We start from the raw sequence: 13375 nt of genomic DNA, 5'->3' as shown, positions 1-13375 counted from the left end.
CGAGAACGGGAAGATGAGAAGGAAGTCGCGGATATGGGAGTGGGTGGTCTGGGGGTCGAAGTAAGAGGATGCGTGGAGGAGAAGAAGCGTTGGGGAATTCGGATGGACTTGGTTTTGGAGGGGGTGTGGCGGGGAGGAGGAGAGGAGGTGAAGAACTTTTTGGAGGTGGATGGGAGAGCGGTTCTGCGGAGACGGTAGATTTGAGGGGTAGACATTACATTGTTTGGATTGGGTTGTGTTGGGGTGAAGGAGAGAGAAGCTGTGCTTGTTTGAGCTTGGAGATTCAATGTTCATCGAGCTGTCCAGGCGAGCCAGGCTCCCAGGCTAGCTTTAGAGCTTGGATGTAAGGTTATTCTTAGCGTGATTTTTTCTAGGGCCGTGCGTACTGATGTCACGGTTGATTGATAGACGAATCTTGGTTTGTTCGCGTATTCATTGATTATTATTTTATGTTTTCCGTATAAAGATCTCGAGGGTGAGTATTTGTTTTGTCTTGAAGTGACCATGTTCAACTTCAAAAACACTACCATACCAGCTAAGTGGAAAGTTAGGATTGTCTATTAGCTAGGCTGTCTCGGAAGAAAAGAAAATACAGGTCTCAGAGCCAGAGAATAGTATCACTAGGCTGTCAAGACCCAGTATGATTGCTTGCCCTTGAAAGTTCTCGGCCTTCTAGCTTCGATACTGGTAATCTTTAAGACATCCTTCTCTCCTGCATCTCGATATTTTGAATGTTTACTGTTCTACTATACCATAGCCCTGTCTTCTTGATCAATGGTAGTTTATGCTTCGTCTTGCGATATCCATACGAGTGATGAATGGTATCTCAATTTCCTTGACTTGCAATTTTGAGATTGCCATTACTATTCACTTAAGAAGATCTGGGCTTCTTGATATGGCTGGATTGGATATTTATTTGGTTTCATTTCAGTGTGATGAGACAAGAATGATAATGTTACGTCCGTCTCTCAGTCATGGAGATTGATAAATAGCTCGCTTGTAGTTACCAAGGGAATGAGATGAGATTAATCTTCATATGGAGATGAAGAGCGTTGAAACTTTCGATAATTGATCACTATTTTCCTGCATGATATTGCGAAATGCCTAAATAGTTTTAGATGTTGGATATCTATAAATTTCTCGCCATGTAACATAATCAATGGCTTCCGCAGGCGTATGTAGTGTTAAAAATGATACTGTTCTCTATCTGTGAAGTAGACATTTTTCGTTCTTGTGTTTAGCTTGAAATGATAATTTATTCTTTGAAATTGCATTCATTGCTGGTTAAAAGCTCTCTGCACTCTTAACTTTAATGAGTTATCTGCGTGGTTTCTATTTTTTTTGAATCAATGTGTACATGCAGGAGCTCGGCTCGGGAATTCTGATGCCAACTATTGATTTCAAAAGCGATACTTTTACTAGAATGCTGTTGCCCATATATACACCTGTGATTCATCTTCATTTCTAACTTGGCCTCTGGGCACGCTATTAAAACATTATATACATAGTAATTCAGCAATCTTAGCTTCATCAACTAGGTGGCTGCAATTGTTAGCTTCCGCATTTTTTAAACTCTTGATACTCGCACCGTTGCACATCTCAGAATCTCTGCGCTTTCAATTTCGACGACAGATTTCAGTATCTCGAATGCAGAAAGGCACACTGTCGCACATGAAGAAGTTTGACATTGTGGGATAAATCAATATGCTGTTGCCTCAATGGCCTTGTACTGATCTTAATTACATCTGATCAAAAATCTCAATGAAGGCCATCCGATTCCAGATCAATGCAAAATGTGCCAGACGAACCAAACACCGATGGAAAAAGACGCTGCCACCAACCAATGTACCAAAAGTTCCATGAAGCTTACTTCCATCGTGATCTATATTGGCATTTCTTCGTTAGTGTGGTTTGTATTGAAGTCTTGGAGAAATAGTCAAAATCCTATTCTTCTTCTTTCTGTCCTAAGGCTGGCCAGAGAATTCTGGAACTTACGGATACTACGGAATCAATACTGTCCGCTGGGAGAACAGTAAATGCAAAATTAGCAACAGACACCGCACTTGAGGTATTAGGCGCTGCGGTGCTTGTGTGCTGATGAACGGGGATCGGTTCATCCCGGCGAAGTCTTGTTTGAACCACTATATGATGTTATTGGTTTAAGATTATTTGTCAAGGGATTTCTGAGGGACTGACTTTTTATGAAGATTATGGGACAATAATAGAAAAAAAGACGCTGGAAACGATATTCTTGTTCTGGAATATTGGTAATAAACTTGACAAGTGAAGATTAGCGAAATGAGTTGTGAAACAATCGTACTAATATAATGCTAATACGTACCTACTCGGGACACGGAATATTTCTACGATTGGCTCAGTGGCTAGACTCGATATTGCTAAGTGTAAAAGTATAAGGCTATTCGTGAATAATGTAATGTATTGATGTTATCGAGGATCATGTGTTTACGAGAATGGATGTTTGAAAACTGAAGACTTGGAAATTGGACACTTTATGAGACGAAGAAGGGACCTTTCTCATATCAAAATTACTTTGCTCCAATGGTAGGACCGATGTTGAGATGTCCACCCGAAGCGTGCGGAAGTATATTTGCCGTTTACAGAAGAAATCGCGAATGGGTCAATTGAAGAAACAAGGAATCTTATATCATGCTTCATTCTTCTACGGTATTCAATGTGTACGTTGAAAGTTCCTGACGGTTCCAAAAAATGCTTTCAATTCATACTCCAGCGAGAACAAAATCTATCATTATTCCGACAACAAACTACTATGATCCACACATCGTATACTCCCATCCAACCATCTCTACTCCTTAGACTCCAAACTCCATCCCAGAGTCAAACAATTACAAGCCTAGGATGACAACCATCAGGCCTTTAAAAGTTTTGTTGCATATCTGAATTCTTATATATGCTAGCGTTCTGCTAGCGTTCTGCTAGCTCAACACAAAACTGCCAGCTTGTATATGCTAGCTTGTATATAGTAGCTCATCGCTAGCTCAATCAACCACATGCACTAGGTACGACATATAACTCCAAGCGATATGCAATACGCACTCAGACGTGCAACAAAACTTCTCAAGAAGCGATTTGTAAGAAAATAGTTAATCACATGATGTATTCACTTCTAGTACGTGGTGAGTAGAATAAATATCCCGAAGCGATCATCTGGAATCTAGATAGATACCTCTGGGTATGTTATTTATTCTTATATAGATGATATATACATCAGCCTTGTAGGCATCGTTCGCGCTCCCCAATTCAACTTTTCAAATAGGGGAGATCGAGCGATCGATTATGTAGGTGTGAGCACATGAAAGATTGAAGAGTGTATTATCTACTCTAATACCCAGGTATTTCCTCACTTACCTCTTAAATATCTCGGAGTAATATATCTATAATCTTTCTTACCAAGTATATTCAAACCTTCATTCAAATCTCCCTACCGGTAATTAGTAACTTGCTGGATATCTTCGGAGAATTACACATACATAAATACATACATACACATTCATCATTTTTATATCTCAAACCAAGAAATTCCATCCCATCGGACAACCTAGAAAAGATCCCACTACCTTACTACTTCACCATCCAACCCCATCTCACAATTACCAAACATTTCAACACAGCATATACATATTTATTACATGTAACCTAATACAATAAATATATATTAGATATCATCTATTTCGTATTTCATATCCCATATCCCATCACAATCCCCAACCCACAACCCACAATCCACTTCTCAAACCTCAAACCTCAACCTCATGTTTATATCCATATCCATATCCAAATGCAAATCCAAATGCAAATCCAAATGCAAATCCAAATGCAAATGCAAATCCAAATCCTACACTAATAATCCAAGCCCCCAATCGAGTATCAATCAACCCTTTATAAGATCTTACAATACCACAAACTTCAAAGTGTAATTAATATCACAATCACAATCAGAATCACAATCATGATGATAATAATCATCACCTCCTTTCTTCCTCACATACTTCCTTTCTCCATAAATAAAACTCCCCACAACACAATATCAACATCAAACTTAACTGGGTCACTAAGATATGATAATGTATATAAATCTCTGCATTACAAATGATTCGAACTAGATATCTACCTACCTCTACATCAGCAAAATAACAGGCAGGAATTGATCACTATTCAAAAGAACTTCAACAACTAAGATCTCTTCTTAATATATTATTAAATGATAAAAACACTTGATATCAATATAAAACAAACTCAAATTTTCATTTACTTCTCTCAAATTTCAATATCTAATTTAAAATAAATTCAGAATCTATTCAAAAAGTCCTTTGAAAGGGTATTCAATTTCCGCCTGTTTTTTTTGTTTACGTAGAGCCTGCTGAGTATTAATGCTGACTTGAAAGCATAGGTACTCGTACTAACAGTCCTCACCAAGTATCAAAAACAACAGCAAAGAGAACGAACAAAAGAACGAACAATCAAAAACCACATCATCAATTAAAGCTTTTGCAAATTCTATCTAAGATCTTATCATTTCCATCATCATCATTGTCATTTCATTTTTCTCCAACTTCATTTTCTTTTCAAGTACAATCATGTAGCATCTCAACATTCCATCTTCTACTCGCAAAGTATATCCTTCCCTACATGCCATTTTGCGCTTTAAAACTATCCCAACTCTCGTTCAATGTCGAAAAGACCATTGCGGCAATCATCCTTACTTCCTGGGATGCATCTTGAGGTAACTATAATAATGATTATTAGCATCCGTTCTCACTTCCGCCCATCTCATACCCATATTCACCTGCAAGGAAAAGGTAACAACGGAGAGAAAACTAACCTTATCAGGATGACACTTCCCAATCGCCTTCATGTAATTAATCTTAACTTTCGAGTTGATAACCAATTCATGCAAGCCGACCTTTTTCCAACCACTCCCTTCCCAAAGTACATTTTCCATACTCCCAATTAGCGCTCTCAGATTATCGCGTTTTCCTTCTCTCCACTTATTAACTCTCTCCTCTACCTTATCCACCAGAGCCAATTTCTCATCGTCTGCCTTTTCAGCAGCTTGATTCGCAGCACGTAAACGCAAAACCGCATCTGAGTCGGGAGTTGGAGCTAAGGATGCTGCAGCCGAGGGTTGCGGTCTAGATTTTTGAACAGGACGAGATGCTGGGCGAGGAGCGAGAGCTTTATCACAACGTTGACGACCTTGAATAGCTGTAGCTCCACCGACACCACCTTCAATACATAGTTTCCAGACATCACTGGCCTCTTTCCATTTCTCAAGTGCTTCTAATGCTTCGGCTTTACTTGTCAAAGCTTTGCCCCAGTATTCTTTCATAGATTTACGGTCATCTGCAGCACCGGTACTCAAGTCGATTATTTCATCTTGACCACGAGAAGGCCCAATGATCTCGATAGCACGATCAGAATCAGATATGGCCTCACGTGGATGGCCGGTTTTGACCGAGCTAATAGATCGTTCAGCAAGTAAGAGGATGATTATTGGATGATTTTGAGGTAAGGGTGAAAGAGATGAAGTGTAAGATATGTGGGCTGCTGAGTAATCACCACGGTCAAAATGTGCTTTGCCTTCTAGGCGATGTTGTGTCGAAGATTTCAGAGCGATGGGAGAAATAGCAGGGATTGTACGTGGAGGTGCTTTTGGCCTAGACGGAATTGGTGTGGAAGTTTTTGATGAGGCTGTCGCTTTCGGTGTTGGCCTAGAAGCTGCTGGTGTAGAAGATGGCCTTGGCTGTGATGACCCAAATAGAAGATCTGGTTCAGGTTCTCGTGTGGGTTGAGGAGTGGGTTTTTTCCGTCGAGCAGAGCTTACGTATGCCTGAGCACTTTCTTCTTCTATTGCTTGCCTGTTCACCCGTACCCTAGGAGCCGCTGGAGGTGGAGTAGGTCGACTCTGGGGTCGTATTTGCTGCCAGCGTGGGTTAGACGTAGGCCGTTCGGGAGGGAATCTTGCAGCAGCTGGAGAACTGTCACGTGAAGTACCCGAATCAGACGTGGCTGCTTTCGGTTTCCTTGGCTGAGGCCTAGATCCACTTTCTAATGCAAGAGCTTCATCTGTGACGTCAGGAGTGCTTTTAGCAGCTTCAGCTTCAGCTCTCACCCGCCTTGCACGTTGCTCAGACATAGCCTCTCTTTCTGCTGCTTCTCGCATCCATTTCGGTTGACTGGGATCGGCGTCTGCTTGAAACTCGGCAACCGCTTTCTCAATTTTCTTTTGAGATGTCTTCCAAAAAGAATTCGCGGTCTTAAAAATATTGCTTCCAACAGCAGCAGCAGTTTTGGAAAAGTCGTTTTCATTGTTTGGTGAACGATTGTCTTCTCTTCGAGGTTGCTGTGATTGAGACCTTCCTTCTTCTCGCATCCATGCGGGATTGGCTTTCCGCCCATCACTTGATACATTCCTCCTTTCCCCATGTGATGTGGAACCATTCCGGTGACTAGGTTCTTTAGGTTGCGTCTTTGCTTTGGCTTGCGCATGCGCATCGTTCAGTATCCATCCAACAGCTGCTTGAATATCAAGACCAGTGCCACTTTCAGTTAAAGCACGTCTCGACTGTTCTGCCGTGAATCCCATATCTACAAGCTCAGCAACAGCTTTATCCCAAGGGTCATTAGGTTCTTCATCGTCAGAGCTTGATTCTTCGCGTAATTCCGGCACCGCAGGTGTAAACCTCCTCACTTCTTCCACTGGCTTTCCCAAATCTCCCAAGAAATCATCATCGTCCACAGTATTTGAAATCGGTACTGGCACAGAGGTTGGTTGTTTCAATTGGCCCAATCCAAATGGATCATCGTCGTCCCCGAAATCCCCCGAACTGCTTGTAGGTTGATTCCAGGCTTGAGGATTACTTAAATCGGGTATTTTAGTTGTGTCAAATCCTGGAGTATGCGTACGACTTGAGGAGGTAGAAGGTGGTGGATAGTGACTTGAATTATCTACTTTAGTATCTTTATTGAAGGCCGCAAAAAGATCATCGTCCCCGGAAGCATCAGTGCTAGTTCCAATTGGCGGAGGGGACATAGTCGGCGCAAATGGTGATGTGGAAGGATGGCTCGTCATGGCTGGGATTGGTGAAGGCACTGGCGACAACCCGGTCAAATTATTTCCTGAATTGCCCAATCCATCCCAGAATTGTGTATTTCCAAATTGCGCATCATATTGCCTGCGTTGTTCCTCCTCCTTCTTCCTCTTTTCGTCTTGTAACTTTGCTTGCTGTTGTTGTAATGTCAACGTGTTCGTTTTCGAGGATCCAAACGATACAAGGTTCGAGAAACTGTCTGGAGCTTTCGTTTTGGGCTGCGCAAATGATTTTGAAGCTCCTGAAGCTTGAGCAGACAGAGGGGTGTTCCGTCCAGAGTTCGCAGGCGATGGAGTTGGACGTAACGTGGGATAATAATTGCCTGTGCCAGGTGATACTTTGTTTTGTTTCGTGTTCGAGGCAGAAGACCAATCTAGACCATTGAGATCATCCATTTTTTAGACGTAAAAGGAAAAGACAGGATGCATGAAATGCGCAAAGGGCTAAAGGATATGCGTCGGAAATCAATTAGAGGGGCAGTCGATATTCAGGTATTTGCGGGAGAATATAGTTGAAATCATTGAACATCCATGATGACGTTCCTCCCCAAGTGATATTGCGTTTGGTGACGGGTTCGCTTACCGTAGACGTCATGTCACGCTTTTGTCCTTTCGGCGACAATGGGGAATGACTGACTGACCTTAAAGTTCAGGCTGCAACGATTGGGCTTCAATGCTCTGTGCGAGAGTGCGAGCACAAACCAATATTTCCCAGCACCATGGCCCAAATGGTTGATCTCCCGAAAGAGAAATGAAGCTTATCAAGCTTTACGATTTTGGCCTGGATAGCTTCGGAGGCTTCTGTTAGTTGGTCTTTTAGGATGAGTTTGAGTTTACCTACTTTCCGCTCTTTCGGTCCACCAAATTAAATCAAATCAAATCAATATCAAATCAGTATCGATGCTGATTCAAGATGCCCTCATCCCATTAGACCCTCCGCCTCCGAGCAAGATCAGCCGAAGAATTTCCCCCTTCATTTCAGTCTGGCTAAGTCTGGCTACCTAGGTATGTTTGGCTATGTCTGGCTGCATAGATATGGATGGATGTCTGGCTATGTCTGGCCATGTGGAAAAGGCTCAAGCTTCGTTTGATGATTAAACTTCTTTTGCTCCATGTGCTCCATTTGCTCCATTTGCTCCGTGCAGTCACTACTCAATACTCACGACTCACTACAAAAGTAATCATTGCACGATGTGAGCAAATCTTGCCAAACAGAGGTATTAATTCCATGAAACACTTTTCTCAAACAAAAATCGGGAAAATCAGAGCAAGAGGATTCTAGACCATATTCACATTCATATTACATTATTGTTATATGATATGATACATATTTCCCTTCTTTCCCTTCTTTCCCTTCCGTCTTCATGTCTTCCAGGGTCTACTAGGTCTTCTTTCGGTATTCCTCAATCCGTCAATAGAGCACCAACATAGCCGATGGGAAATATATTAATTTATATTGAAGATCCAAATTATGCTTTCTGGCAACAAGAGAACAACAACTTGTCTGGAGTGAGTGCACAATTACATGTGAGTATGGATAATGTATCACATTACGTATGTGTTTGGGTCAGTATTGTCACTGAATTGTCACTGAACGGATGTAAAATCCCAATTGAGTTGAATCGATGCTAACCGGTCGTCCGTACCGTACCGATGGTAGAACTAGGTACACTTCGTAGCGATACATATCTATAGAGAGGTAACCACATGGAGAAGTAACGTCAACGGTAATGAGAGATGAGATGAAATTCAAGGGAGACTTGGAGGTAGATCTCGTCACCTGTTTCGGCAGACCTTTCGCTTCCCCCTTCTCTCTTGGTAGAAAGAACAATGAAGTGAAGCGGCTCGTGAGTCAACCAGCAGCTATGCAGGAAGGTGCATGAATAGATTATCGATTTCCATACTCGGTTTCAGGACATGTTGCAATTTACACCAAAGTTAAAATCTGTTCATGATGTGCACCGTGATTAAACCTTTTTCTTCCAAACCCCATCTTTGAGTTCATAGGTAATGAATGGTTGATCGATACTCGAATGGTAAGATCGTTAGCATAAGGTGCCGAGGGATTTCGATATCAGCACAAGCCCACCTGTGCCTCTTTCTTCATGCTATCCATCCCTCGTAACGGGTGCTACCTTTCGTAAGGTTAATGTCGTCTTAAATCCTACCTTCCTCTTTAACCTCCTTGTCATCATATCTCTCCTAATCGAAACTCTCATCTCTCCCCTCTCGCCACCTTTCAATAGATCCAAGGATACTCCTGCTCCCTCATCTTCGTCTTCCTCACTAGATTACGAAATTTGGGTGAATCATCACTCCCTACTCGTAGGTACCGTCAAGAATCGTTTACTGTTTAGCTACTTCCATAATCATAGCATCCCGCCCATCAAAGACTAAAATCCTCACTATTTATCCGCGAGCCGGCCCACTGGAACCCTTGAAATATGGATCTCAAGTTTCCATTCGTTACTCGTACCTGCATATTCGGGATGGGGATGGAATGGTTGTGCTCGGTGCTAAAGGCCCAAATCCCGGTTCAATATGACTCTCTGGGACAAGATGCCGATACCAATCATGTCAAGCCTCATTATTTATGTATGAGAGGCTTTCCACAACAGTGTAGGTAATCACATACAAGGTAGATATGCAGTGTCCACGGACTCGGAAAACTAGAAGTAATTTAGTAAAGACTGAGAAGGGCAATAGATATGGGGGACACTTACGTCGGTACCGTATTTTTGGGGCTGAATCCGTGTTTCCAATTCTTTGAAGGGTTGAAGCTGGAGCCCTCGAGGCTTCTGTAACTTATTATGAAGCATCCACAACTCCACCCAGCAATCGAACAGGCGAGAGAGGGAAGGCTTACCCGTACCGAAGAGTCAGCAAATTGTAATAGATGAAAACCCATCCTGTGTAACAACTTACAAGCAAGCATGGTCATCGTCGCCCACCATAATTTGGCCTTCACGATCGTACCTAGACGCCTATTACCAAGCTTGAACAAATTCCCGAGTATCCATGAATCGTGTCAGGCATGGCATCGATGGCACACGGAAGTTCCGTAGATGGCGTGAGGCGTTTTCGGATAATCGCGATTCCCATCCAGTCCTCCAATCCCACGAGCTGGTACAATGTAGGCTTAGACTCAAGTGCCCACTACTCCCTATCAGCCAATTAATCCTAGACGTGAATCCATAACTTCTGCCAGCGTAGTATTATTCCTCAGGAAGCAGTACATAGTTCCAAGCACAAATCAATTTCTCCATTCCTACAGAGTACGCCATCGCCGTCGCTTCTTTTTGTTGAACCCTGGAAAATCGCAATGATGTAGACTGGGGAACGAGTAAGTCAACGTCGCTTCGTCCATTTTGGTGAGATTCGAGACTTTCTCCCGGACTTTTCCTTGGCCGATTTACGATCTCTGAAGTTTCGTTGGACCATGACGTTCAGCATTAGTCGGCACTCGCTGAAAACTAACCACATAGGATGAAGTTTCAGTAATAGTCGCATGCTACGCAGGCTCACGAGTGACGATGGCGTTGAGGCTCGAACCGTTACTTGGGTGGTTCATACTGGCCATCAATCATCTCGGTTTGCACGACTTTCCCCGTATGCAGGAATGAATACTCGTAGTTTGGCCCGTTTTGCGCAAGGAATACAATAGGCAAATGAGGACAAATCAACGCCTCACACTGCCTCATGCATGGAGAAAGGAATTTAGCCGGTAATCAATATGTCACCGGCCTTCTCGGTTTATGGATCTTTCTTAAAATTTAAGTACGCAACGCATCTTGGTGTACGTTCTGCATGGAGTAATACCCAGGTAGTCTCGGTGGCTTGTTGGAAGTGTATTCTTGTTCTCTTACAGATCCTGAAAGCATACCGGCCCCTGACTGAGTTTAACCCCTCCCTTAACGTCGTCGTGTGTGTGGATCTCGCATCATCCAGATTGCTTTGCTAATCTTGACATCCCAAGAACCGACAGGAATATATTTATTCATATTGCACTCAATCATCATTCCTTCGTGTTTGTTTTCATCTAAATGATCTAATCCTACATGGCCACTCCGTATATACTACAATCAATTAATTATACGTTATCTGTCTGTAGGTACAGATTGCATGCCTACATAGGTATCCATTCTCCAGCAACTTCTTTCTGACTTGATGAAGAAGCTCTGTACTCTCTCCATGGCTCTAGATATCGTAATCATTGGCTATATGTGATCCTCCTGGTGCGACTAGATCAACGAATCTACCTTACCATCCACCACGTGTTTATAAATCATAACCTTCAACCTGTAATTCACACGTACCAATCCAGACAGGAACGTGAAGCTAGCCATAGTAAGACTTACATACCAGCCGGTATCCCTAAGTATACTTACCGGAAGACTATAGATGTTACCCGAATACTTAATACCTACATCTTAATCGCTGTTGTCTCCACTAGGTATCAAAGATGGATCTTGAACCTCGTACCAATATAATTACTCATCTAGGCCTATTCCTCTCGTGTGCCATTGGAAGCTTCAAGCATTAGAATTGCTGAAACCTGATATCAGCAAATCAAGTCCAATATAAAGCAAAGCAGAGCAAAGCAAAGCAAAGCAAAGTGAAGCAAAGCAAAGCAAAGTGAAGCAAAGCAAAGCAAAGTGAAGCAAAGCAAAGCAAAGTGAAGCAAAGCAAAGCAAAGTGAAGCAAAGCAAAGCAAAGTGAAGCAAAGCAAAGTAAAGTAAAGCAGCTTTTCATCCGATATTATCCAGCTCCATCTTGTTTCTTGATAAACTTTTTCCGGGTACTCTATATGCCATCAATCTCTTACAAGGTACTTTCTACTATTCACATCAATCACTACTAATGATGCTTCAGCCACCTCTCCCTCCACTATTCACAATCCACTATTCCTAATATCACCGCATTTACAGTTGGTACCTTACCTTATTCTGTGCTTATCTACGGGAAAAGTCGAGGAGAAAACTGGAGGTGGGAATTCGATCAAAATTATTCTGGAGTCTGGACCTGGTCAAAAAGAAAAGAGACGAGACGATCATATCACACCCATTAGTACTTCATACGAATCCATACGAAGAAGCACTCTTTTCTCACCTAATAATAATACTCCCACCAGACATAGATCATAGATCATACATCGTACATCGTACATCATACATCATACATACATAACATACGTCTTCTATTGCAGATTCGAACACCTTTCTTTCTTCCTGCCAAAGATCATCTCTCTTCGTCTCTCTCTCTCTCCCTCTCACTCGCTCGCTCATCCACTCACTCATCCACTCACTCACTTACTCACACATACACACACACGCATATTCTTTGCCTCCAACTAAAGGAATATATAAAACTCGTACATACCATCCATACCTACATGAGTCCTGAGGTCCAATCACGTCCTATCGACTTTATTAAGTACCACTCACTACACACTTACTACACACATACTTACTCACATACGGAAATATATACGATATAACTAATCGGAATAATTCATCCAACGCTCCTTGTTCCTCATTTGTTATCACTTGCTACCTATTCCTTCGTACTTTCGATTATCCTTCCTTCCTCTTTGGAAAATTAAGAAAAAATTGTTATTAGTATCCACAGTTACGACTCTCACTCACTCACTATCCTATCCTGTCCTATCCTATCCTATCTCGCTCGCTCGCTCTCTGTCTCTCTCTACTACACTACCTACAGTAGTACCCTCTCTACTTTCCCCCACTTACTATCCACACCAAAAGTCTCGGGCAACCATCAAATCATCTTTCTCTTCCTTCTTCCCTCTTCCGCGGTGTGAACCCGTCGATCCCCATTCCCGAGACAACATTTCAAACGCAAGGACCTAATATCGACCTACTCCGTAAATCTATAGCTATCCAAGGGAAAGGATCAAGTAATTACGGATTGCAACAAGGGCCGCAAGGACTACAAAGCCCCCTCCCCTCTCCAAATCAGCTACGGGCTTATCGAAACCAGAGCGCTGTCTGTACTGTGCATTTGCCAACAACGATAATCAAAAAGGCCCCGTTACGAAAAAAAAAAAAGGTGATTCGAAATAAAATAAAATAAAAAAGACCGACCTAGCTTTTCTGCAGATTAACAGGGCATCCGGTGATTGTGACCAAGTGCGGCCAGCCAACGAAACTACGAGTTATCTACCAGGGGACGAAAAGGACGCACTGCGCTGCATCATACAGGGCATCTGCATAAAGAAGGCATACC

General features: G+C 42.4%; 2 protein-coding genes across 2 annotated transcripts; both read right to left on the bottom strand.

Annotated features, from left to right (window-relative positions):
* Positions 1-4664: 4664 nt before the first annotated feature.
* EAF02_007241 (uncharacterized protein) lies at positions 4665-7525 on the bottom strand (the record flags this gene model as incomplete). Its single annotated transcript, XM_038903289.1, has 2 exons — positions 4665-4766; positions 4862-7525. 2 exons carry the CDS (start codon positions 7523-7525, stop codon positions 4665-4667), a joined length of 2766 nt encoding a protein of 921 aa, XP_038756768.1.
* Positions 7526-9716: 2191 nt separating this feature from the next.
* Positions 9717-10083, bottom strand: EAF02_007240 (uncharacterized protein; the record flags this gene model as incomplete). Its single annotated transcript, XM_038903288.1, has 3 exons — positions 9717-9798; positions 9853-9990; positions 10055-10083. The coding sequence occupies 3 exons, from the start codon at positions 10081-10083 to the stop codon at positions 9717-9719; spliced, it is 249 nt and encodes an 82-aa protein (XP_038756767.1).
* Between the last annotated feature and the right edge of the window lie 3292 nt (positions 10084-13375).

This window comes from Botrytis sinoallii (genome assembly GCF_014898435.1).
Source record: "Botrytis sinoallii strain Bc 23 chromosome Unknown BSIN_012, whole genome shotgun sequence".
NCBI classification, from domain to species: domain Eukaryota; kingdom Fungi; phylum Ascomycota; class Leotiomycetes; order Helotiales; family Sclerotiniaceae; genus Botrytis; species Botrytis sinoallii.
The sequence above is the reverse complement of the archived record's forward strand: the minus strand, read 5'-3'. Positions and strand labels throughout refer to the sequence as shown.